This window comes from Eucalyptus grandis, chromosome 5, assembly GCF_016545825.1.
Source record: "Eucalyptus grandis isolate ANBG69807.140 chromosome 5, ASM1654582v1, whole genome shotgun sequence".
Lineage (NCBI taxonomy): Eukaryota > Viridiplantae > Streptophyta > Magnoliopsida > Myrtales > Myrtaceae > Eucalyptus > Eucalyptus grandis.
This window is the reverse complement of record NC_052616.1, coordinates 31,446,592-31,473,519: the sequence shown is the minus strand read 5'-3', so window position 1 is coordinate 31,473,519 and position 26,928 is coordinate 31,446,592. Positions and strand designations below refer to the sequence as shown.

General features: G+C 40.2%; 3 protein-coding genes across 6 annotated transcripts; all 3 read left to right on the top strand.

Moving 5' to 3' along the window:
- The first annotated feature begins 1,203 nt into the window (after nt 1-1,203).
- LOC120293829 lies at nt 1,204-1,719 on the top strand. The gene has a single exon (XM_039313599.1). It carries the CDS (start codon nt 1,204-1,206, stop codon nt 1,717-1,719), a length of 516 nt encoding a protein of 171 aa, XP_039169533.1.
- Nucleotides 1,720-8,243: 6,524 nt separating this feature from the next.
- Nucleotides 8,244-11,713, top strand: LOC120293505 (cysteine-rich receptor-like protein kinase 10). 4 transcript variants are annotated; one of them, XM_039313027.1, is made up of 9 exons: nt 8,244-8,314; nt 8,470-8,674; nt 8,901-9,451; nt 9,703-9,816; nt 9,895-10,179; nt 10,251-10,466; nt 10,556-10,793; nt 10,983-11,133; nt 11,222-11,713. In XM_039313027.1, exons 3-9 carry the CDS (start codon nt 8,989-8,991, stop codon nt 11,528-11,530), a joined length of 1,776 nt encoding a protein of 591 aa, XP_039168961.1. In that variant the 5' UTR covers nt 8,244-8,314; nt 8,470-8,674; nt 8,901-8,988; the 3' UTR covers nt 11,531-11,713. The 4 variants fall into 4 exon arrangements, with proteins under 4 accessions (XP_039168961.1, XP_039168959.1, XP_039168958.1 ...); XM_039313025.1 differs by lacking the exon at nt 8,244-8,314 and having other exon boundaries at nt 8,324-8,674; nt 9,895-10,091; nt 10,256-10,466; XM_039313024.1 differs by lacking the exon at nt 8,244-8,314 and having other exon boundaries at nt 8,324-8,674.
- Nucleotides 11,714-17,590: 5,877 nt separating this feature from the next.
- On the top strand, nt 17,591-21,688 carry LOC104444863 (solanesyl diphosphate synthase 3, chloroplastic/mitochondrial). Its single transcript, XM_039313598.1, has 5 exons — nt 17,591-17,881; nt 19,466-19,597; nt 20,280-20,366; nt 20,765-20,836; nt 21,500-21,688. Exons 2-5 carry the CDS (start codon nt 19,478-19,480, stop codon nt 21,686-21,688), a joined length of 468 nt encoding a protein of 155 aa, XP_039169532.1. The 5' UTR covers nt 17,591-17,881; nt 19,466-19,477.
- The last annotated feature ends 5,240 nt before the right edge of the window (nt 21,689-26,928 follow it).

Below are 26,928 nucleotides of genomic sequence, written 5' to 3'. Positions count from 1 at the left end.
TATCTTAGTGTTAGAGCTAGACGGTCTTAAGCAAATTTTGAGTGCTTGAGTGCGACACACCCGACTGCACACCTGGAGCACACCTTCACATCTCGTATGATGTGAGCCATTTCTGTTATAATTAGTAATGCCCCTTTCTCAATGTCGATTCTTAACATTTTCGTCACGTATGCATAAACGTTAGCACATGAAATCACCTCTTTGGATCTTTACTCCCAACGCCATTTGACTTCCTTTTTGTCACTTTGAGTTTGAGTGTTTGTTTAAGATAATTAAGATTTTTACCTCGATCCTCCATTATTCAGGATTGTGAATATGTATGTCACAACCTGATCCACATACAGCCGCATGACAACCCTTCCTCAACACTACTTTCTCTTTGGATCATTCAATTGCGACGTCCCAAGAAGCATTGCCAACCCAAATCATAATAATATTAAAACACACAAGCAAAAATGTAAACAAATCTCCAACCATCAAACAGCGGGGATAGTTAAAAACATATTCATATATGTAGAAGAGTGTTACGAGTCAACGTCTCATACAACACGAGTTCAGGGGTTAATCAACTAGTTTCTTCACCTCTAACACGCCTAACCGCTTTGCCACGACCTCTTCCAAAAAGGGCCCCTGGGCATATACCTATGACTCTAATACTACAAGGGTGATTCAAAAAGTGCTAACACCCACATCTACCTAAGCCCCAATGTCCTCCGGGGTCCGGGCCTCCCACATGATGATCAACGCAAGGTTGATCTCGAGGTCAGACACCTCCCCAACGGGAACGTCCCGATCCTTGGCATCCTAGCTAATGTCGCCCACAGGATAGGCCCATAGCTCTTGCTCCTACCCAAAAGTAGCAAACCACAGATTGGTGTGGCACGAGGTTAAGTAAACCCTCATTGACCAAAATTGTCGTGACATATCACCTATAGTGCGCATTGGCCGCTCCCACTACCAGATGCTCTATCACCTCCTAACTATACTCGACAAGGAGGCCAAAACAAATCTAACGAAATTGTTTAGTCATTCTTAGAACCTGAAAACATTTCAACAAACAAATATGAGATAAACATTTCAACAGCTAGCCTCACGTCCTCCGCGCGTAGGTGAGCTGGACAGCAGCTGAACAACCGTCTAGCTAATGTAGAAGCCCTGACGGAGAGACAAACTCAATAGCAATAGCAAGGCGATGAATGCCAAATGCAAGGGTTGGTTGAACAATTCCTTAAGTTGAAACCATCAAAATTTGCTAGTTTGGGAGACCCTTCGGAGGCTGAGGTATGGATAGATGAGATGGAAAAGAGTTTTACATTGTTGAACTGCACAGATGTGGAAAAAGTATCCTTGGCGAAGTACCAACTTCTGGGAAATGCTTACCATTGGTTGAAGGCGATGAAGGGAACAGTATTCCCCGAAGGTGCTGAGGTGACTTGGGCTAGTTTTGTTTGGGCTTTCTTTGGAAAGCACTTTTCTGATTGTGCTAGAGACAATAAGGTGATGGAGTTTATGCAGCTAACCCAAAATAACCTAATGGTGGATCAGTATGAGGTAAGGTTTGTTGAACTCTCTAGGTTTGCTCCCAAGTTAGTTGAGGATAGGGAGGATAAAGCCAAGACTTTTTTGAATGGTATGAGGCCTAACATTCGTAGGCATTTAGTGCCTCCGAACTTGAAAGATTATCATGAATTGTATGAGTGTGCTCAAATACTGGAATAGGAGCTTGTGACGAAAGTGACCCTAATAACCCATCAGGCGAGACCAATCCATCAGGCTGGTCAGAGCAATTTCCACTATGACAAGAGACCCTTTCAAGCTGGGCAACCTTCGTTCTCATTGACTAAGAAAAGTTGGACTGGAGGACCTGGGAAGGCATAGAACAGTTAGTCATTGAGGTGACCGCGAAGCCAGAGTTCTACTTGTCTGGTGTGTGGTGGATCGCATGTGAGCATGTTGTGCCAATTTGTGAAAGCATATTTTGGTTGTGGACAACCAAATCACTTGGTTAAAGACTATCCACAAAGGAGCACCCGTGCAACGGCCACCACAATCATCGATTGCATCGGTGTAACAAGGAAATAACCGCAGTCGCTAGCTCAAGAAAGAGTCTATGCAATTACACATAATGAAGTTGAGGCCTCTAAGACAGTCATTATAGGTATTATTTCCTTGTCTAACCAAAATGCTTATGCTTTATTCAATACTAGAGCTACACACTCGTTTATGTCTACTCTGTTTGTGCAATTAAGTAGGATGAGACCTAGGGAGATGGAAGTACCCCTTAATATCTCCACATCGTTAAGAGACATAGTTTTATCTACCCTAGTGTGTAACTATCTATGATTTTGATGTGATCTTGGGGATGGATTGGCTTCATAAGTACCGAGCTAATATGGATTGTTATAGGAAGATCATTCAGTTTAATCCTCTTGATCGCCCTAGTTTTGAATTTTATGGAGATAGAGCGACTCTTTCCTTACTGCTCATTATTGCACTTGAGGCTCATCGACTCCTTGAGAACGGATGTGAGAGTTATCTAGCTTGTGTGAAAAATCAAGATAGAGAAATAGTAAAGCTAGAAGAGATTTCGGTACTTATGGTGGTTTATGTGTGTGCTGGTGGTGTCAAAAGTGTGCCCTAATGAAAGATTGCGATGTGGTGAAATGTGTGAATGAATCAAATTAAGAGACATTCCATCGGCCAACATCCCGATGATGCCCCTCAGGGAGTGGGGATGCCCCAAACTGTGTGGTCTAGGATGCCTCAGCTCAAGTCACAAGGCCAATGACCCTTGGACACCAGGATGCCTTGAAGGGAGATGCCTAGGACCAACATCTCCTGGAAGTCCGGCCAGCAACCAAGAAGTGACTTGAATGGATCCAACCAGCGTCTCCGGTTAAATCCGATTCGAGGGTGGATATGAAATGTTCTCACATTGAAATTAATTAATAAGGCATGTGAGTACGTGTGATGATGTAATTGTGTGCCATGTGATGCATGAATGAATTCATGTGCACCGTGTGACACATGATTAGAGTTTGCATTTGCCTTGTGGTTGCAGTCTTCATGCATTTTACTCATTATAGCTATGATATCCTAGATTTTCAGTCATGTTTTCAATTTAATAAATCGGGCTTTTCATCGGCCTTTGTAGTGCTATTCTCAGAGTTGATTACTCCTGAAATAACTAGACCATGCGGGAAATTATTAAGGGATTTTAATGCAATAGACTTGATAATTCAACTAGGAACCGATTAATCGATCGTGCTCATCTACAGAGATTATTACGGCACAATAAAGACCGATTAGAGATCAGAGATAGGTCAGTTCAACTGAGATGTGTGGTTAAACATGGATGATTCCACTAAATTGCAAATTCTTGTCAATCGGTACTAGACTGATTTTTATGTCGTTTTGGTACCCTGTGTCCGTATTTGAAATCTCGAGATTTTCACGACTACCGAGAGTCGCCAATGTGTTGAAGAGATTCATTGTGGCTCGAAGAAAATCGACCACAGGCTATTTGCACTAAAAATTTCTAAAAGCTACCTAGTAGCCTAGGTCACGCTAAAATCACGCCAAATCAAAATTAACCGCGAATTTGAATCCAATTTCAGAAATTGAAAGTTCTTTCATGTCACAAGTCATTTTAAGAACGTCGACTCATTTTTTAAATATTTTTCTACAAATTGAGATTTTTGGCGAAAAGTTGACATAGGGTCATTTTTGTCCAGAAAATTCAAAGGACCGTTTTTTATCGCGCAATTGGGATACAAGTAGGTTCTATTGGTAAGGAAAAATATCAATTTGATTAAAGACTTGATAATGGAATTTATAGAGGCTGAATTGAGTTGATTCAAGATGGAATTGAAGTCCAATTTGGGTAAAATCCAATCAAAATTCGTAGCCCCCCCTTGGACACAACCTTTGGACCACCTCTAAGGCTTCTAGAGGAAGTTTGGTTGTTGGAAATTGGCTGAGGAAGCCAGCTTCCAAGTGGGACCAAGCTAAGGGAGACAAGAGGATAGAGAGAGGCTAAGAGGGACTCTCCACAAGCCAAAGCTGTCCTCCTCCCTCTATCCTTGCAGCCATCGACCCTCTCCCTCCATTCTAGCTCCTTAAAGCTTCAAAAATTCTAGAAAACCGAGCTTTAGTCCCCCCTTGCTGTCGCAACCACCCGTCAAGCCGCCGAATCACCCCTCGCAACCGCTCGCTTGCTCGCACGCCACTCGCAATTGTCCAGCCTACCCACGTCTCCAGCCACTCATTCCACTATTGCTCGCAAATGTCCGGTGTCGCTAGGCCGCCATGCGTCGCCGTTGTAGTCGTCGGAGATGCGATCTACCCGCCTGCACACCCGTTCAAGCTGTTACAGTCCCCATTGACCATCCTCGCCACTTCAAGCCGTCGAAGCAGCTTCTTCGGCTCAACCACAGAACTAAACGGAGTGGGTCTCGCCAGCACTGTTTGGCTCGTTTTGGTGCCCTTCCAAACCTCGAAAGGTGCACCCGTTTTGGAATTTATTGATCCTCTCTGCCTCGCCATCGTTTTGGTTCAACCGGTTCGTTAATCAAGTGAGTTTAACTCACTAATCCATACTTAGTAAGTTAATGACGCTTAAGGGTTGATTAGTTTAAGTTAATTAAGGATTATGTTGTTAGTTAGAAATTATTAGTAATTTAATCGATCGTTATTGCATGTTAGGTGGTTAGAGTAGTGCAATTAGCAAGTATATAAGCTCTAGTATTTACCTAGATAGGTTCAGAAATTTTCTGAACCTGAATCGGTATTTAATTAGGCTTTTCTGGCCTAAGTGTGCATTTTTGCTATTTATTGATAGTTATTAATTATTTTTCATAATTATTTAATTAATTATTATTTTTCGAAAATTAGACCGGGATAGCTAGTGACCAAAATTTTATGCTAATTGCAGTGGTGTGATTTGTTTAATTAATGAAGTGCTATCTTGTGCAATTTGAGCGTGATTTGTAATTTTGAGGTATTTATCCCAAAATTTTATATTTTAGTATTTAATTAGAAAATATCGGGCGTCGGTTTACAACGCCAAAAATGTATTTATGGACTATGAAAATTAGTGGGATTTTCAAATGGGAAAATATTGTATTTTGGCTAAGGGCTACCGTGTACCCACACACAATTATATTTATCGGGTATGATAAAAATGGTGGCATTCTCAGTTGGTGGGAACAAGTATACTATATCAGCCTATGGGTGTCAATATATCAACTTTGGGTGAGCAGTATACTTTATAGCTTAGGGTGAGCATCATAGGTATACTATATCAGCCTACGAGCGTTGATATATCAATTTTGGGTGAGCAGTATACCAGTATACTATATCAGTCTCCGGACCTTGATATATCATCTTTGGGTGAGCAATATACCTTAGCGGCTTTTGGTGAGCATTGAGAGTATACTATATCAGTCTACGGACCTTGATATATCAGTTTTGGGTGAGCAGTATACTCTATTATCAGCTTTGGATGTGCTATACTATCTATCTTCAGCTTTTGATGAGCAATCCTCGATGAGATCGGACTTTATAGATAGTGTTGATTGGATTGACCGAGTAATGGTCGTGATGACATGGAATCGACTAAGTCGATTGATCGATGGTTCAATCTGATGTGATGATGTGATTTATTGATGTGATTCGATGATTTCATGAATCATACTGACTTGTAGGAAGGTACGAGGCAAAGGTAAGTCCTCTGACTCATGTTTGTGCTTAGACAGCCCTTAGAGTGTATTCTCTTCCTAGTCGGATCTTAGGGGGTGAACTTGCTGAGACATCGTCTCACCCCGTTGTGGGATAATATTTTCAGGTTCTTAGATGACTGCTCCTCCCGAGTGTTTTGGACAACTGAAGAAAGTCACAAAACAAGTATTTTACATCCCACTTCATGGAGCCCTCGAAGATGGGTCTATGAGCTCATAAGGTCCGTGGTCTAGGTCAATGAGGCTTTACCCTCATCAATTCAAATCATGGTACCGATGTATGCGGGATGGACAGAGAGGGGGTCACATACCAAAGTCTGAGATACATGTGCATGTGCTTGAGATTAATTTTGGAAAAGGCACAGCAAATCCTCTTGGTGGGTCAATGGTGGACCCGTATCTATCAAATCTAGAGATCCCGATATATTCAGCTAAAGGCTCCAATGAGAATGAGGATGAGGATAAGGAGGAGGAAGAGATCTATAGTTTTATGTAACCCCACTGTTGTTACAAACCTTGTTTTATAGATTTGGTATTGTATATGACATAGTTTGGTATGTATATATAAGTGTGGCTTGGTTTGGTTTTCAAAAAATGTGGTCCTACTTTCCTATCCCATCTTGTTGTTATCTGGGAATTATTTATTCGCTTCCGCATACGTATTAAAAAGAATGGGTCGATGACGCATTCTGGGACGTCGCTATTTAATCAACCGCTAAGGGATGGGCATGTGCTCGGAGGATCGGGGCGTGACAATAGCTTGTTTAGTTCACATGATATCATTAATGCCATATGCTGCCCAATTCGATGTAGTCCATGTTTATGATGATTCATTATGTTTGTGCTATGTTCAATAATGAGCGAAGTTAAGATCTTGTTGTTTAATGCCATACTTTATCCTTTACTGGGCATTGTTGATCACCCTTTATTTTTCATCTCAAATCATTAGCTATGGATGTGACACCCTTGGCGACTTATGGCACGCCCGTGCGGGTAGATGGCGTGTATAGGAATTTTGAGGATCAAAATTTTTGTCTTGTTTTGACTCGTTATGTTTGTACTGTCTAGATAAATGATGGATGCCATAATCCTTTCCCGATGTGATTTGTGTCCGTGTACCTCAACGTGAATGGGAGGTTGTTTGGGCCCACCCGTTGGTAATGTTTTGGGCATGGAGTACGAGGCACGCGTGATATGAAGGGATGTAGTGAATTAGGAAAACTACCAGGTTGATGAGTTAGGCACCTTTTTGACCTTTCCCAGGTGTTTTGTTCGGGTCATCTTGATAAGTATTTTGCTATGTTTGTAATTGTTAAGATGTCGTTTTCCTCTTGTAACCCCTGCTTATGATGAATGAAATGAAAGCACGTCATTATGGAATTTGTTTCTGAGTAAAATTTCCTTATATTAAAAATGTATACTCTTCCCCTTGCGGAATAATAATGAAAGATTATAGTCGAGGGTCTAACGTGATGGCTTGGGACGTCACAAAAGCTAATATCCGAAACTTGGGCGTGGATTTCTATATTATTATTTTAAATTCTAAAATCCGATTTACTTTTTGACCTCAAATTCGAAGCATATTTTCACAAGGATTACTCATTTGAAGCATAGAAAAATACAAAATACATTTAGAAGAAATTCAAACAGACATCAAGAGCTGTCGACATATAAAAGGAGTGTTAGATTTTGAAGAGCCAAAATCAACATTTCAAAAAACTGGTGAGTTCTTAGTCCCGGTCTTCGTCAACGAGCACTGGACTTTCATTGGAGCATCGTACTTGTTTTTTCTTCCGAGCAGGTCTCACCTGATGATAGTCCTCCGGTCCCACACATCGAAAAATTTCTATGCTTCTGGATGATTATGAGAGAATGTGCACGTGTGGCAATTCCAACCAAGCCTTGAACGAGGAGGGGAGGAACATGTGATTCATAACCATTGCCGAGTCGTTGTCGGGTCTTTTCGGTTTGTATCTTGGGTTGATTTATATCCACCAAGGGGACAATCACAACACAAGAGCCCTTTTTTTTTCAATATCTTTCTTTAATTCCAGAACACAAGATCCATTTCTATAGATAAGATAGATCTATCAGATGGCGATTCCAACCAAGCCTTGAACGAGGGGAGGAGGAACATGCGATTCATAACCATTGCCGAGTCTTTGTCGGGTCTTTTCGGTTTGTATCTTAGGTTGATTTTTATCCACCGACGGGACAAAAACCTTTGGTTTTTTTTTTTTTTTTGTCAGAAAAATCCTTTGGTTGATTTATTTTTATTTAGTGCCGGTCTTTATGGGGTCTGTTTGGGTCCCTCTCCCCTGATTTTTCCTCTGGTAGGGCAAGCCAGGAACGGTCACCCTTCATTTCTCCTGGAAAAAAAAAAGCCAATTGGATCACACCTGTTGACGAAGGAACGTGGAAATTGGACTAACGGTCACCAGGAAGAAGCCAATTGGATCACCCCGTTGACGAAGGAACGTGGAAATTAGACTAAGTCGTCTTCGCCAACCCCGGCATCTGGGAGAGCAGCTGCAAACTTGGTTCTTTACCTCGGCCTCCAGAAGTTGCTTATTATCGTACTCCTCTTGAGTTGAAAGACAGTCCATGGCCGTCTTTGAATTACTCTTACTGTACTTGCATTCTTTCCAAGTTCAAGCAAAAAAGATGATCGATGCACCAAGAAATATTTCCTTCGCTTTCTGGATTTCATGCCTGATCCTCTTCATCCCAGGCACTCCTGTCGGTGCACAGACATATGTTCAGGAGCGGTGTGCAGATAGGGGCGACTACGCTGCTCCTAGCAAGTTTCAGGACAACCTCAGCAGCCTCCTCTCCAAGGGCTACTCCGCTGACTACAGCAAAGGACCCATTCGCGGTTTCTACAACACAACGGAAGGTGAAGATCCGGACAAAGTTCATGGTCTCTTCCTCTGCAGGTAAATCACAAGCGAAAGATACCAAAAATTTCAACTTTTGAGTAATACCTTCCAAATCAATTGTTATAATCTTTGGAATTGGCTCGCTTGGAACTAGGATTTATAATGGACCTGATATATTGGTCTTAATTGGAATCCTCTACAAAGTACGGTGATCCAACACCAACCTAAAAATTACTATCCAGATTTAAGTGACTACTAATGCGACTTTTCTATTCCTCTTTAGAGGGGAGGTTGCCACCAATCAATGTCAGTCTTGCATCCGTAAAGCTAGCAACACCATCATAGAAAGATGTCCAGGACAGAAAGAGGCGATGATATGGTATGATGAGTGTCTCCTGCGCTACTCTAACAGATCGTTCTTCTCTATCATGGAGACAAGACCGATTATTTTTGTTGTCGACCCTGCGAACAATTCAGTTACCTTCAACAAGATTGTGGAGCAAACTTTTGATAATGAGAACTTTGCGGCAAAAGTGACAGATTTGGCAAGAAATGTCACGGACATGGCAATCTCCTCAGAAAGCTTATACGCAACCATAAACGTTAATGTCTCAAGTTCAGTGACCCTGCATGAGCGTGTACAGTGCACCCCCGACATCATAAAGTCAGCTTGTAAGAGTTGCTTGCTTTCTGCTATCAAAGAGTTTCCTACCGCTCTTAATTATAAAAGGGGAGGTGCGAGAATTCTTCAGCCAAGTTGTTATGTACTGTACCGAATGGATGTTGCTGGGGAACCTGGAGGACAAGCACCAGCATCTTCTGCAGCAAGTAAAGGTATGAGCTATATAGCACTCAAAATGTGTACTCAATTTGTAATTGATAAGCATATAATGGTATCATTCCGTTGCTTCTAATTCTCAATATAAGCTGTTTTATGTACCGTAATGCACTTGACTTGCTTTTACGATCTAAAGGATCATACTCTCTTGCTTTCAACGAGTTCTTGGTACTATTTACACTCAGTGAAAAAAAAGTCTGCCGATTTGTGGTATGTTTAGATGCAAGGAATTTCTCTTTCTTGACAGGGCTCAAACGAATTCCATGGATTGCAATAGTTAGCTCAGTAATTGGATCGGGGTTACTAATAATCATCGTGGGTTCGTGTCTTTTCTTTATGAGGAAAAAGAGATTGAAGAAAGGTACAAGTGAATTCATCTTGCTTGCCATTGGGATGACCATTTTCTAACCTTTACCTGACTAAACTCTTGGACTCTCAGAGATGGAAGACAGCCAAGAGGTTCAGTTACTTCATCTACGACAAGAAATTGGAGAAGAGTTTTCAAAGGAAAACTCTCGTGGACTGGCGGGTTCTCAAGAATTATCTCTGATGCGATTAGACATCATACGAGCAGCCACAGGAAACTTCTCCGATGAATGTAAACTTGGGGAAGGGGGGTTTGGTTCTGTGTACAGGGTAAGTATTTCAGTGACTCAACACGTATTTATGGGGAAATTGGGAAAATCTTCTAATGGTAGCAAATTGGCCGAGTCATTATCAATGGCATGAACTGAATCGAATTTGGTTATCATTAGTAATTCTCAGATAGGGATCTCACTACTGACTTTACGCTGTTTCAGGGCACATTGGCAGATGGAAAAGAAATTGCAGTTAAGAGGCTTTCAAGAACCTCAGGCCAAGGACTCATTGAGTTGAAGAACGAAGTCATCTTGATTGCCAGACTACAACACAGGAACCTTGTCCGATTATTGGGATGCTGCTTGGAAGAAGATGAAAAACTCTTGCTATATGAATACTTGCCCAACAAAAGCCTGGATGCCTTGCTTTTTGGTTTGAGCTTTAGCAGATGCAATGAATTTTTGAGCTAGTTAATTTTAGTTTTTAAAGTTGAGTGTCATCTGAGTCTCTCATTTTGACAGATTCGAATATAGGGCGACATCTAGATTGGAAGCTACGCATGAACATCTCCTGTGGAGTAGCTCGGGGACTTCTCTATTTGCATGAGGATTCTCGCCTGAAAATTATCCACAGGGATTTGAAAGCTAGCAATATTTTGCTAGATGGTGAGATGAATCCAAAGATATCCGATTTTGGAATGGCAAGGATCTTCAGTGCAAATCAAGACAAGGCAAACACAAACAGGGTTGTTGGAACCTAGTAAGTGCCTCATATATTTCTACGTCCTTTACATGTTTGACTGATTCACTAGGCCAACAAACGACTCTGATAATCTGCTCAACAACACCAGATAGAGCACATTCATATTTCAGAAGTTCCATCTTGAAATTTACTTTTCACTGTTTCTTACTTCCAACTAATTGCTCTTCATTATGTAATTCTGGTTAGTGGATACATGGCACCGGAGTATGCGATGCAAGGACTTTTTTCTGTAAAATCAGACGTCTTCAGTTTTGGAGTTCTCTTGCTAGAGATAGTAAGCGGGCGCAAGAATAATGGTTTTCATCTCCAAGAACAGGGTGAAAGCCTTCTCACATTTGTATGTTCCTAATCACCATCTGAATTTAATGTGAAATCGAAGATTTTCGTGCAGCTATCCTTGTTAATTTTTCCTTGCTAAATAACAGGCATGGAAGTTGTGGTCCGAAGGTCGACCATTGGAACTTATCGATCCGTTAATCAATGAGTCATGTGATGAAGGTGAAGTGCTGAAATGCATACACGTTGGTCTATTGTGCGTTCAAGAAGACCCAGCAGATCGACCGGCTATGTCACTCGTGGTTCATATTTTAGGAGGCGATACCATCACACTCGGCCGACCATCGCAGCCTGCATTCTCAGTTGGGAGAAAAGTGAAAAAACTTGATCGTTTCGGGCACACTCAAGAAGCCTCAACCGTTAATGGAATAACCATTTCGGTTGTTACGGCTAGGTGACCAAGTATTATACAATGGAAATGCTGCTAGTAATAATTGTGATATATTTTATCTTTTAGGACTGTGTATATATCTCCATCGTAATATATTTATATCATGTTAGTTTCTGTATTTATCATGTAAAACTAGCTTATGTTCCCTTCTTCTTTATACATACAAAAATATACAGAAACGTAAAAATCCTCTCCTTCGCATATTTCTTATCTTAGCGTTAGAGTTAGACGATCTTAAGCAAATTTTGAGTGCTCAAGTGCAACACACCCGAGTGCACACCCGGAGCACACCTTCATATCCCGTGTCATGTGATTCATTTTTATTATAGTTACTAGTATCCCTTTCTCAATGTCAATTCTAAACATTCTCGTCATGTACACATAAACATCAGCCTATTGCTGCATAACCTACATACATCAATCGGTTCTCTCTTCATCACATAAAATCACCTCGTTGGATCTTTTCTCCCAACTCCATTTGACTTCCTCTTTTCACCTTGAGCTTGAGAGTTTGTTCAAGATAATTAAGATTTTACCTTGATCCTTCATTTTTCATGATTGTAAATATACATATATTTCCCTTAATTGTGCATATTGTTAATTGATTTATAATCAATATCATAAGCCAGCCCCATTTTATTTTGGATGCATTTCCACCCCGTTCATCAAATCCATGTCATTCTGCATCTAGTTTACATGTAAGAGGGTTGAAATATCACATGCCGTTTGATTATGGGGTTATATGCTTGTTGTATACATGTGATCTCTTTCTACTTATTAGTGAAGAATCTTTCGGTTGAATTTTCGAATTTCGTGATTTAATGAAATAGAATGATAATTACAGTGTTTGATCTCTTTCGCATTGTGACAACCATTTCTTAATCCTTGATTTCTGAATCATCAATTAATGATTTTAAGGGGGAAAAAAACCTGTTTATTAGTCGTCTTGAGCATTCCATGTGCACAACTCCTATGGATTAGATAATTACTTGAGTGTAAAAGTTCAAAAAAATCATGTGTGACAAGACAGGTGCTATAAATTTGACAAAGTATCCTTTACTTCATTCTTGAGCCAAGAACATTTAGACATCATCTTATTTTTTCATCACGTGAGTAATAGTGATGTGTGCATTTTGTTGATTCAAAGCATTAATTGGCCGATATATTCACTAAACCTCTTTTTTGCTCAAATATTTATAATAAAAAAAATTAAGTATGCAAAGAGTAAGCGTAAGCAATCTACTCAACAACCTTCATTGCTATGATATATGTCACGCCCCGAACTCCCGAGTGTGCAAACATCCTTCAACGGTCAATTAGTTGTGACGTCCCAGGATGCGTCGCCAACCCATTCTTTTTATCTTTCAATTAAACCCAAGTGGAAGAATTTAATATAAACAACATCCGATCAAACAACAAACAATAGGGATAATAAGAACACAACAAACATTCCAAAAACAGCACTTTAATTTATAAACTGCTAACTCTAAGATATTTAATAATTACAAGCTTTGTTACGGCCACTTCTTACCAACCATCTCAAAAACCTACGGGGTCAAGTTTAACCTAAACTTTAGTAACGACGAGGCCAACCAAACATGACACTAGGCACACCGGCGTCTTGGTCCATCAGGACCCCAAACCGCATGTGACAGTTCTCCATCCTACAAGACTTGAAAATATTTAATAATAATAGGATGAAATATAAATCTCAATGGGTTAACTGCTTAAGCCTCGATTAGGGACGCAAATTCATCTCAAAAGCAGCCTAAACATGCAACAACATACAATCTTACCTCGCATTGACACACACCTGCATATTGGTACATCACATATGCCAGTACCAATGCAACAAGCATAATCAATAATCAAAACACATAACTCCCATACACCAAGTATTCACATGGGTCCCGATTATAAGATAAAACCCGTTTTGGCCAATCTTATACCGTGCTTCACAGTTTTACTTCATAATCAAGCGCAATGCATTGCAATCATTTACATGTGTTTCGATTATTACGACCCCTCGGGCCACGGCCAACACACAAGTTCCGGCATGAACGGGCATTGTCCCGTCCCATCGAGTATGGCATTGTCTAGAACCCCCATCTAGACGGCATTCCATAAAGAAGCATCGATCTGACTTTAACCACGACTTGGCATCCAGACCCCGCCAAGCATTCGATAAACATCGGACATCGGGTGTGTTTGGGAACCACTTTTGGGGAAAACCTTTAGGAAAATGCAAATACCTTTGAGTTAAAGGTGTTTTCCAAAATGCAACCGTGTTTGGTAAATTGTCCTTTGAAAACTCTTTGTAAAGTACTTTGAGCAAAATAGCGTTTGGGGAATTACATTTACAAAGGATCTTTGTGGTAAAAAAATTATCAAAAGAAAAATTTAAAAAAATTGACCAAAGGGCGGTGGCCGCGCGACCTTCGGCAACCTCCGGTGACCTCCGGCAACGCCGGATTTGGGGCAGCGAGGTCGCGCGACGCCGTCGCGACCTCCGGCGACCTCTGGCGACGCGGATCAGGGCAGCGAGGTCGCGGGAGGACCTCGCCGCCCGGATCCGGGTCGCGGTGGGGTCACGCGACCTCGCCGCCCTTGATGCGGGGCGGCGAGGTCGCGGGAGGTCGCGCGATCTTTGCCGCAACCCGGATCCGAGGGCCGCGAGGTCGCGTGACCCGATCGAGGGCGGCAAGGTCCTCCGCGACCACCGTCGCCCCGAGATCTGGGTCGCGGTGACCCGGACCTCACCGTGGGTCACGGCGGTCGCGCCACCCCCGGCGTCGATCGTGCAGGCGACGGTCGCCAGTGACCGCTCGCGGAAGAAGAAGACCGCCTGCCGCCCTAGATTTGGGTTGCGGCGACCCAGCCCTCGGTCACGCCACCCCATGACGATCACCGGCGTCCCTCTAGCAGTCGCTGGCCGCTCGCAGTCAGCCAGAACCGAACCCCCGGAGAAGATGAACAGTTGCGACACAAGGGCAAGAACCGGAAAAACAAAAAATTCGAGAGGACAATTTCGGAAAAAAAAGAATATGATCAGTGCCGTGTGGGCATGCCGAAAAAAGCCGAAAGCCCAAGGCGGGTCCCCACCTCGCCTTGGGCTTTCAGCTTCACAATGCTGGCATTTAGGGAATGGGGGCTCACAATTTTTTGCCAAACGGGCTAGCATTTGCCCAAGTATCTTCGAGACTTCAAAGGGGCTTTGGGAAGTGGTTCCCAAACGCACCATCATCCCTTTGGCATTCTACTCGTCCTCTTACATAAACCACTGCAAGCATTCCTCTACGAACTGCTTCTTAGTATAGAATTTGCTATGCCATATCATCTCATAATTAGTAATAACTCATATATGCCACACATTAGTTTCTCAATTCATTAGGCTCTCACGCTTAACTACTTATGTAAAATTATGTTAGGGCACTCGTTGATGGGAGAAAATACATTTACCAATAATTTTTACTTTTGAAAAGTAAAGTGCATCGAGGAAGGGTGCAAAACGTAGAGGGAAATTATTATACAATGGTACGGTCTCCCTTGGAAGAGAGACTGTAACTTCTCTGCCTTTCATTCTCCCAAGAGAACCTAACAAATCGTTCATCCGATTTCTTTAAGAAATTTGGAATGAAATCTCTTTTGTTGGGATTTCCTCTAATCCCTCTAAGCGAGCTTTCTTAAACGTGAGTATAATAAATAAATAAATAAATAAATAAAAGTAGGAGAAATGTTAAATTTGAAGAAAACCCACAAAACATCCACAACAGTGCAAAAGTTATGGTTCATAACCACTTATTGAGCTGCCATATTTGCATTGAGCAGTCATCAACTCAAAACTCTAGTGACTGTGGCTGCCGCAACCATGATTGCCACAAGCTTAGAGCTTGAGCTCATGAGTATGACGGTAGAGGTGGCAAAAGGGGTCTTAGACCCATATATGACCCATTTAAATCATAAATGGGTCATATATGGGTCACTTATTTTTTTGACAAAAAGTAGATAATTAGGTTTAACAATTACAAACTTTGATAGGTGGGTCTTAAGTGGATCTTAAATGGATTGGATTTAGAACCCATTTTCACCAAAACCTCACAATCTCTCTCTTCTCTCTTTAACTTACAAAAACATTTTTATAATAAAAACCAAAATTATAATTTTTCATTTTTCTTTTCTTTTCTTTTTTTCTTTTTCTTTCCTTTTTTTTTTTTTCTTCTTCCTCCGGTCGCCGGCACGGCAATGGCCGACAACCGGCCAGGCGAGCCTCGAGCTCGCCCCTCACCGAATCTAGCAAGGCGGAGGCCTCGCTGACGCCCAACAAGGCTAGAGCCTCGCTAGATCCGGCGAGGGGCGAGCTCATTGGATCTAGTGAGGTGGAGGCCTCGGCGACGTCCCGGTGAGCTCAAGCTCACTCAATGCCCGCTTGAGCCTTGAGCTCGTCGAATCTAGCGGGCGAAGGCCTCGCCGACATCCGACAAGGCTCGAGCCTCGCTAGATTCGGCGAGGGGCGAGCTTGAAGTTCGCCTATGGCTCGTCGCCGGCCGTCGTCGTGGCCGGCGGCTAGCCAAAGAAGAAGAAGAACAAAAAGAAAAAGAAAAATAGAAATTATATTTAAAAAATAAAAATAATTAAAATTCTATTTTCAAAATAATTATTTTAAAATTATAAAAATTGTCCATTAAATTTGTGTTGTATAAACTATCTTAGCAATATCATCATATATATATAAGAAATAAGCTTTCTTAAGTTTAGTTAAATGGGTCAGGTTCGATATGTGTCAAAAATTTTGCATTACAATAAATGAGTCATAAACAGTTAAATGGGTCGATTTGGATCGGATCATTTATGACCCGACCCAAACCCGACCCGACCCACCCGTTTAATTGGTCTATATGGCGGCTGTGATGGACCACCATCTCTCTCTCAATTTTGTTTTCTATTATATTGTTTGATGTGGTGCTTTTTTGGCTAATAATAATTTTCAACTAATAATAACATAACACACAAGTATTTTGGTCAATCTACGTCATTTATTCCGCAATCCATGTCAACAAAAATTGACCATTAAGAGAAAATGTATAATGAAATGACTATACGTTGACTTTAAGAGAGAAAGATGATTTTGATTTTCGGACAAAATAAAGGACAACGGTGATATTATTCATTGAAAAGAAAAGAAAAAAAAAAGACCTTCATTCCACGTCATATATTGCTTTTCCATCTAAGTTCCATTGTTGAATTAATCAAGGTTAGCAATATAATAATGTATATCTTTAGATTCCAACAAAAGTCCAATGGATTAACCATTCCTTTGAAATGGAAATTGCGGCCCACGGGCCACCATCATCCCCGTTAGGCTAACATCTCCCAAACGTAAATTGCAAATGTTCATGGTGATATTTAGGTAATTTTCTTTGAAAAATAAAGAAATATTCTAAAAAATTTCATGGAATTAAGTTCTAAAACTTTCCAAGAGCGTAATTAAGTTCTAAACTTGTCACAAAAGTACAATTGAATTTTAAAATTTTCAAAAAGCGTAATCAAGTCCGAAAACTTGTTAAATTGATTCAATCAAATCATTTTGTTATAATACTTTTTGAAAGTTTTAGAATCAAGTCATTTTGTTGATTACACTTTTTGAAAGTTTTGAAATTTGATTACACTTTTCATGACGGATTTTAAAATTTGATTGCACTTTTTGAAAATTTTTAAAATTCAATTGTACTTTCTCATGATTTCAAGACTCTCGATACACTTATCTCAAATAGTAATCACTAAACTTTTCTCATTCCTAACCTCTACAAGCTGTACTAAATTATTTCAATATTCGAATTTACACTAGGTTAAACTTTTTGGGATTAGTTTTAATTTGAAGTTATGCATCACTTTAAGTGAAACAAAAGTTTTCCTTCTGACAAAAAAAAAAAGAAAAAAGAAAAAACTTTTCTCCCTCCCACATGTCAACATTGAAGTGTGGACAGCAAAGGATGTTGGAAATTCGGTACGTCTTTTCCCATCGATAGTAATAATGCCATAATCACGTGGGCTTTGTAACGTTAATAATAAGCTGTGCTTACGGATGGCTGTGCTTCGGCCGTCGTGTCGTCACCGCGCTGCGAACGAGAGAGCAAGTTAGTCGGTCGGCGGCTTTGACCATTCTCTCTCTCTCTCTCTGCGCTGTTCTTCCTCTGCTCTTCTCGCGAAGCCTAGAGCGTCGAGCGATGTCGTTCCCTCGTGGGTTGTGCACGGTTTCGAGGCTCGCGAGGCGAGGCTTCAATGGGTACCGCCGGCTTCCTTCTTCGGATCATCGGCTCCCCCCCTGATTCAGACCCACCTCGCCGGCTCTCCTGTGACGGTGCGTCCTCGTTCGCGGGTTGTTTCTTTCTTCTTTTCCGATTAGTCGTACGCGTGGGAGCATTTGCGAGGGGGAGTGCTGAGCTTGCCAATCTTTTTTGGGGGGATTGGAGAGCTGGGGTGAAATGGTGATCTGGGTATGCGCTCTTTGTGTTCGACGTATTGTCTGAGAGGTTGTTGCATTGGTACTCGATCTCGGCGGGAGGTGTGATGTTGAGTCAGGAGAAGATGTGTTGAGGATAACCAAGATTTGCTTGAGTGAGAACTGTGATATTAAGAAATATTAATAAACCATTGTCATCTGGCTTGTTTGCTCTTGAGAGGCTTTAAGGGGGAGAGGGAATTGTAGCTAAAGTGGTTCAAGTTTTAAGTTGAAATTCATGCAATTAAGTCCTCTTGACTGGTGTATCTAATTGACGGAGATTCAATCCATCAGCAAAACCAAGACGGTTCCAATCATACCCTTGTAAAAAGGCATATTGATCTTGGTGAGTATTCATCGTATGGCTTGGTTATGAGATTGATTAAAAGACAAGACTCAAGTTTTATGTAGAATTGAGGAAAATTGACTTTTGTGAAGAACCTGCAGACCGACCTTCAAATCTCAAATTTAATCACCATAGTTGAACAAAGTTCTTATTGATCAATCATTGGTTCTTAAAAACCATACATAAGGTTGCTCTTGAGTATTCAATTTGGTTATTCAATAAGTTTTATTCATTTATTGAATGAGAATTTGATTTGCAAACTCCTGGGTTTAGCTAACCTGAATCTATCTCCTGTTTTTTTGGTTTCTTATTATTTTATTGTAATTAGAGGCATGTGTTTATTATTTAATGATCTTCCTTATTCGTGGATGACAAATTGAACAATTTGATTAAGCTTTTTTGGTTTAAATTAAAATGGAGGGCTAGTTTTCGATTTCATGTAAAAAAGGTTTCTTGACTTCACATAGATTTTGAATTTGGTTTGCTATGGTAACTGATAATCAAGTCATAAACTCAATGATTGACAAAGAACCACAGGTTTTAATACCTGATTATTGGTCGAGTCATGCTTTATTTTGTGAAAATTGAACATTGTCCAAAATTCTGGTGTCTAAACGCCACTAGTGGCCATTTTAGGACTTGGTTGCACATCAAAAGAATTGGAATTTGATTTGAAATATTTATGATTGATTGCACTCCGTATGGAACTTTTATTGCTTTTGGTGTAATTTCGCATGAAGGAGATAGACACCCTTCCTAAGCCAAATAATATTTTGTTGAACGTCAGGACATATTAATAATAGCATATGGCCCATGAACTATTGCGGTACTTGTGGAACTAATGGCTTTTAGAATATGCTTTGAGGCATATTGGAACTCAAGTTCCTTTTTTCTAATGTTTAAATCTTTGGTTTTAATTGGTTGTTGTGCATGTGGATTTCAATTTCTTTATCATTTTCCATGATTTGATTTCTTTTTCCATACTTTCAGGTGCAGATTTATTTTGTAGAGAGACAAAGTTAGGTTTCTAGTGATGTACATACTTCTTATATTTTGGATTCCACCTTCTCTTGAGTTTTGTCTTATATCTGGCACAGGTTTGACTTTTAATGGCTAGTGCTTTGCATATGCCTCTGCCAGAACCAACTGATGGTAGTGTAGGAGATGCAGTGTCTTTGGAACTATGTACAAGACAGCAGTGCATAGCTGAGATCACAGAGATGATTCATGTAAGTTAGTTTTTCATCTTCCTGTTAAATGTGCCTTTTTTCTGTGTCTGTGGAATCAAAGGAGTAGGAAATAACAGGTTGTTGCTGCATTTGCATATGAATTAAGTTAAATTATTTTCTTATATTGTTTTTTTTTTCTTTCTTTTAACATTTAAGCATCTAGATTGCTGGTCCCGTGAACCTTGGGAACATATTATACAGTAGATGGTGGAGAAAATTTGTCTTTTGATTGATCCGCAATGGCTATTACCAGATGAAGTTGTTCTTTAAATGATGTCCATGATGCTACTTTCTCATTTGCCTACAGCTTTCTTTGGACACTAGATTAATATATCTGAGCTCCCCCCATGCTCACCACCACCATAACCTGCCCACCAACCAAGAAAGAAAGTCTGTTGTCAGTAAATAGAAGTAAATAAAACGAATAAGACGTTGCAAAGGGAATATATAAAACAAGAGATGATTCTCTGTAAGTTGGGAAGTTCAATTTCACACTTAAATATAGAAAGAAAGGAAAGGCAACAGACCCTGCACGTATGTATAGCATTTTTCATAGTACCAGTAATGCAGAATAAGGATTGCATCTCTTTTGCTGTACAGTGTCATAGACTCAAATAACGTTCCCCCTATTATGGAACCTTTTGATTTCTTGATTAATGCACGTGTTCTCTGTTTCCCTTAGGTTGCAAGCCTTCTTCATGATGATGTCTTGGATGATGCAGACACAAGACGTGGTATTGGTTCATTAAATTTTATCATGGGAAACAAGGTGCTCATACATCTCCACCATCTTCAGGAACATTGCTAGTTCTTATATTTGTTAAATGACTAGATTCTGTTCATGATTTTTGTATGTATGTATGTATGTATGTTTGTATGTATGTATGTATGTATGTATGTATGTATGTATTGTACTCCTAACTTGGTGTTTATCAGTAATGGGCGGAGAAATCTTTCTTCTCTTACATAGACACGATGCCTGCACCTAATGCCTGCACCTTTGTGCCTCGATTTTCTTTCACACAGGAGAAGAAGTTTTTAGTCTTACCATACTGTTCCACTCTATGAAGAAGATGCATTGTGAAGATTTGTGACTTCATTGTGGTCCGTATAGATGATAGTATATTAAAACATCTAGACGTCAACAATATTTTGTTTGCTATGCAGTTGGCAGTTTTAGCTGGGGATTTTCTCCTTTCTCGAGCTTGTGTGGCACTTGCATCCTTGAAAAACACAGAGGTATGTGTGGATTTCAGTTTGATTTGACATGATTCTGTATTGATATTTAATGATAGTCTTTGTTTCAGTAATGAACACTACATGATAGGACTTATTTTGTCTAGCCCATAAAAAAAGACATACTTTGGGTACTGGATACTAGGCTCTTCTCTTGTCATTTAGTTGTAAATCGTGGATGCAACATTCTTGCTTGTAGAGCAATAAATGCGATTTCTTTTGATGGCTCAGGATATTCAAATGAGTCTCGCAAATGTTTGTATTTGCGCAAAACAAGGAGATCCAGCATCCTCCTTTCTCTTCCTCTTTTGCACTGAAATTTTGTCCACTATTTCACATCCCATTTGACAAAAATAGTAAAATTCAAATTCTGAGCACAGAGAGCTTTTCCAACGCAGCTCCAGTTGCCATTTTTCTCTTTGTATCAATCTACTAAATTAAGAAAGACCAGATGAGTTCTGGAGGATAATCCCCTGAAGTGTCTTCTCTATTCAATTAGTTTATGACTCCTAAATAAATCTTGCTTCATCTTCCTTCCATTTTTCTGTTCCTTAAAGCTTTCAATCATTAAGAGGTGTAGAGTTTATGTGGTATCACTGGGATTGCAATGCCATACCTTGAGCAGCATAAAAAGGTCATATTCTTATTAGATTGCCCTATTTGTAGGTTGTATCATTGTTAGCAACAATAGTAGAGCATCTCTTGTGCCCATTGAAGAATCCAGGCGATGTCGCCAAGAACCTGCAAAGGAAAAGTGCAATCGTGATTGACGTGGGGGCTCGCTGGCCGCAGGACGTGAGCTTTTGTAAATTCCCCATAAAAGTAATAGTACATGGAGAGAAAACATGCACCTAAATAGGCAACTACAATCAAGTGAAAGATTTCGAAAAGTAAAATCGTATTCACTCCCTTCAGTCTAATACAAGGCAACCCTAGTTTGTATGATACTATCACAGGACCAAAATTTTAGAGGATTAAATAGGCAGCAACCCAACCGCTATCACTACCCTATAGCTTACTCACCAGACTAACACACACAATCACACACCATACCCAGCCCCACGTCAGCAAACAGCAATCACCACCAAAAAAAAAAAAACCGACACGTTGAGGAGGATCTTGAAAATTGTAAGAGTTATACTACTACTCACAAGGCCTTGCTATTCGATCCGGTGGGCCCAATATGTCCAAAGCAAACCCCTGCGACCAAGAAACGCCCAAAATCAATTTTGAGAGCGGCGCCAGCTTAATTGATACCCACACCCTCATCAAAAACCCTAGAATCAAACACAAACGCTGAACCAAACAGCTCAAAGCAAAAGAAACAACAGTCTTTGGAACTTTTTCACTCCTATGAAGTCACAAATTGAACTATAACGAAGAAGGAAAGAGACAAACCAAAGCTTCTGTGTCCATAAATTGCCAAAAATAGTTCCCACAAACCAAAGCTTCTATGTCCATAAATTGCCAAAAATAGTTCCTTGGGAGGAGAAGCACATTTTTGTCCCTTTGACTAATGCCACTCCAAATTCACCAACTGCACAATGAAAAGTAATTAATTGGTGGTTAGACAACACTCAATGAAGCTATATTTAAAGTAATATTGAAGAAAGTTGAGACAAGGAAATATTTTATTACAGATATCTAGGAAAGCTTCCTTCTACTCACCATGCCTTAATGGAGAAAGCAAAAGAATAAATAGAGCTATCAAACCAAACTCAAAACAATTGAAGTGCCATTTTAAGCTTGTTCTGTCTCCATTTGGGCAACTTATAGAAAACATCCTTTGTCATCCAAATTTCTCTCTGAACTCCGCTGATGACAAATAAGTCTGCTACATTTCATGCAAAGGAATGTCCAGGAACAGAATGATACAACGGGAAAATCTTATTTAGATATTACCTCTTGCATAGCTGAAAATTTTTGCATTGACTGCGTCGTCCTGTAGATGGTATAACTTCACGGCAATGAGAGCATACATACCGCAAATGGACAATAATGAAGTCTTCCTTGGCAGGGCAGGATTTTTCCCCAAGCTTTTATCAATAAGAGAAAAATAATGAGAGCATAATTTAAAGATACGAAAAGAAGGTAAAATCAACCAGCCACGAAGTTGCTGAGCAGTTTCATCATTTCTCTAATAAATGAATCTTATTCGAGTCTATGACACAAAATGACAAAAGTATTATATCTTGCTCGTTAAACAAGCCGATGCGGATCTTGACATTTAACTTAGCCTCTCGTATGTTGAAAAAACACGGGATTAGAAATTGCCACTAGATTTCGCACCATCTAATGAAATAGCATCTTTTTCTTTTTGGTAAAAAATATCAAAAAGAAAAAGGGTTAATACTTGAAAAACCTCAAATTGGTACATCAATGACAAATTTACCCAAAATTATTTTTTTGACCATGAAAAATCTCAAACTAGTACATCTATGACAAATTTACCCATCGACTATAAGAAACTCTAAATTGAGTACATTTATGACAAATTTATCAAAACTAATTTATTTGACAAAGAAAAACCTCAAACTGGTAAATTTGTGACAAATATACACTCCGTTAAATTGAATTAATACCACAAAAAAATCACAAAAATTGTAAATTATGATAAACGGATCTTAAAATCGCAAATTGGTATACCAGTCAACTGTAATGTGCTATTTAACTTAATAATTTGACAGTAAAATTTAACGAAAACTAACAAAGGGTAAATTTCACACAAGTGTACAGGTTTGTGGTAAATTTGTCAAAGGTATACCAGTTTAGAGTTTTTGGTAGTCAAAAAAATAGTTTGGGATAAATTTGTCACAAGTATACCAACGATTATGCAACCGACTTGTGTAGACGAATAGAAATCTTCGGGAAAAAATAAGATTGCTTATTTTCATACAAGGATCCCATGGGAGTAAAGCAACAACTCAAACAAAACATGACATGCAGTCATCACAGCATCAATTGCGAGCACAAAATCAAGTTAGAACCTACAGTCCTCAGCTTTAACAACTTATCTGGATTAGACTACTCCAGTTTCATCCATGAGTGACTTACAATGTTCAATAAAAAGGTCAAACTGAAATGGATCCTTCAAAGCCTTAACTGTACTACTCCACTATCAATCACATGGACTTGAAAATTGGATCTTCCAGTTCGTATTAATATGCAACAAGAGAAACAGACCCCAGCTTCTTGAAATCTGCGTTCTCAATTCTCCCATTTTTTCTAAGAAAATTTTACCCATAGTTTTTCATCCCCTCATAACCAAATCCAGCATCCCCATCAACACTACCGCCAAAGCAAACCCAAAACCAACAATCAAATATTCACGCTGGAACTTAATTTTGCTTTACGAATTTCATGAGCATTATACCAGCACTGAGTTTGTTAAGATCTTACATGTACTGAAAATAATAAATGATATCCATAAAGCAAGCCGAGGGCACAAGAAAATATTGGAGCATAAAGAGGCTCGCGGAAGGGAAATAAAATCAAGCACTTGGTGCCCATTATACCTGACAATATCCCACGCTTCCATAGAAAGGGGGAAAAACAGTGGTCATAACTTGCTACCTTGAAAACAAAAACACTTTGAAATAGAGCTAAACAAAAGTAGTATTCTTGCAAACATGAATTCCCCCCCAAGAAAATGAACAATAACAACATAGAGAGGGGGCAGCAAAGATTACCGGCTCAAAAGGCGAGCTACGAGCAGCGTCAAGGGCAACTGGCCGACTGGCTTTAGGGGAGGTTGGGCGAGCAACGTCAGCGGCGACTGGGCTAGCGACGTCGGGGGTGGCTAGGGCGAGCGGCGGTGGCGTCGAGCAGAGGTCAACAATGGCTCGCCGAGCAGAAGTCAGTGGTGGCGTCGAGGGCGAGCAGCGGTGGTGTCGACCAGAGGTCAGCGATGGCTTGCCGAGCAGAGGTCAGTGGTGGCGTCGAGGATGAGCGGCGGTGGCATCAAGCAGAGGTCGGCGGTGGCGTTGAGGGCAAGTGGCGAAGGCGTTGAGCAGAGGTAGAGAACGGAAGAAGAGAGAATGTCGTGTGAATGTGAAGTACTTTTCTGATTTGGGGCTTTAAGGAACCAAAACCACCGGTTCCCAGAAAAAAAAAAAGGAACCAGAAACCGGAACCGGAACCGGTCCCTTTAGAACTCAGAACTGACCAGTTCGGTTCTTCGATTCCCGGTTCTATCCAGGGCCCACGCTCACCCCTAGTTATAACATAGGTACACGAACCATTTTTACCGGCCCTACTTCTGACCAACCATATCAGGGTCAAGTTAGTCAGCATCCTACTTTATATATTCTCTTTCTGGCTTTCACCATCCATGAAATCAATATGGAAGAGAATGGTTTTTTACTATCATTTGCCAACATATAATAAAGAGGATATCACATCGTCTTCCAGGCCGTGCTTATATCGGCAAGTACAAAAGAAGAATGGCAGACCTGTAATATACTCAATGAACCTCCGCAAAAGTTACGGAGCTTCATGACTTTCGAAGCAGAGAACACACATTTGGAAAAAAATCAAAAAGGCATAGAGTGCTCTCGACTGTTCACTTTCAAAGAGCAAGAATCGATATCTCTGAGCTTCAAGAACGTAATAAGCAGCTAAGTCTTGTCGGATCAATCTCCTTAGTCCATCATCTTCATCAACATGTATTCGAGTTTCCTTTTGGCTCTTTATTTAACAAAGCATCCGCACCCTTGTGACTCTGAAGAGAATCGCATTGGGTGTGGCAGCTACCCATCCCACATATACCGAATAATTTATGGGAGATGTGCATTCCTATGCTCCTGGATGACTCCAAGAGAATACGCAAGAATGATGATTCAAATTATGATCTTGAACACGAGAGATGAACACACGTATGACTTGAGCAACCCTAACTCATAATTGGACTTATAACCACCGCCTAGTCCTTGTCAGCCTTCCAGTCAACCGCTTTTTTGTTAGGTAGCGCAAGCCAGGAATGTTCATCCTCATTTCTTCTGGGAAAATGAAGCCAGTTGGGTAGTCTCTAGTGATTACAGCATTTGAATATTTGATCAATCTGTCATTTCTGAAGCCGGCATCAGGTGGGGCAGCTGCAAAACTTGTTCTTGGTCAAATCAGACAAATGCAAGACCTGGACATTACTGATATCAAACAAGTTTGTGTATCTTGCCCTCGAAAGTTGCTCATCATCTTACTTCTCTTTGAACTGAAGAAAATAAGAGGATTCAAGAAAACAACGATTCAAAGATAAATTTCCCAAGAGAAAAATGTTATTCACTGAAAGCCATAATACATTCTATCATTCTACAATACATAAAGCTATTTATATTAAGAAGACAACTAAGAAGACAACTAGATTTCCTATTCTATAATTCAAATATCTAATCTAACATTGACTGGATAATATCTAATCTAACAGTTATTTGGATCAATTTCTTTGCAATTGGAATAATCGGAATCGAATCATATCATATCTACCACTCTAATCTAATCTTCCCGATAGCAAAATCAAATCATACTCAAATCTAATCTTCCGATAATATTAAATAATATTATCAATCTTATCGACCTCCCTCAAACTAGGATTAGGTGGAAAACCTAGTCCCGCTTTGTATCGTAACTGCAATGATCAAAGCGCGGTAAAGCTTTTGTAAATATGTCGGCAAGTTGATGAGTAGCAGGAACATAGCGGACTTCAAGTAACTTGAGAGCGACTCTCTCTCGAACGAAATGAAAATCAATCTCCACATGCTTTGTCCTTGCATGAAGGACCTGGATTTGTCAATGAAATGGCTGAGTGATTATCACTATAAAGCAAAGTCGGCCCTTGAGCGGAATACCCAAATCTCTCAATACAAAAGAGACCCATGTAATATCCGCGTGCGAGAAGCCAAGGCCCTATATTCAGCCTCCGTTGATGATCTTGACACTGTCGCTTGCCTTTTTGCGGACCATGAAATGATATTTGATCCCAAAAAAGTGCAAAACCCGGTTGTTGACCTCCGAGTCTCAGAACAGCCGGCCCAATCAGAGTCTACATACCCATATAAATTTAGTGCGCTTTTAGAGTGAAGATAAAGCCCCGATTGTTG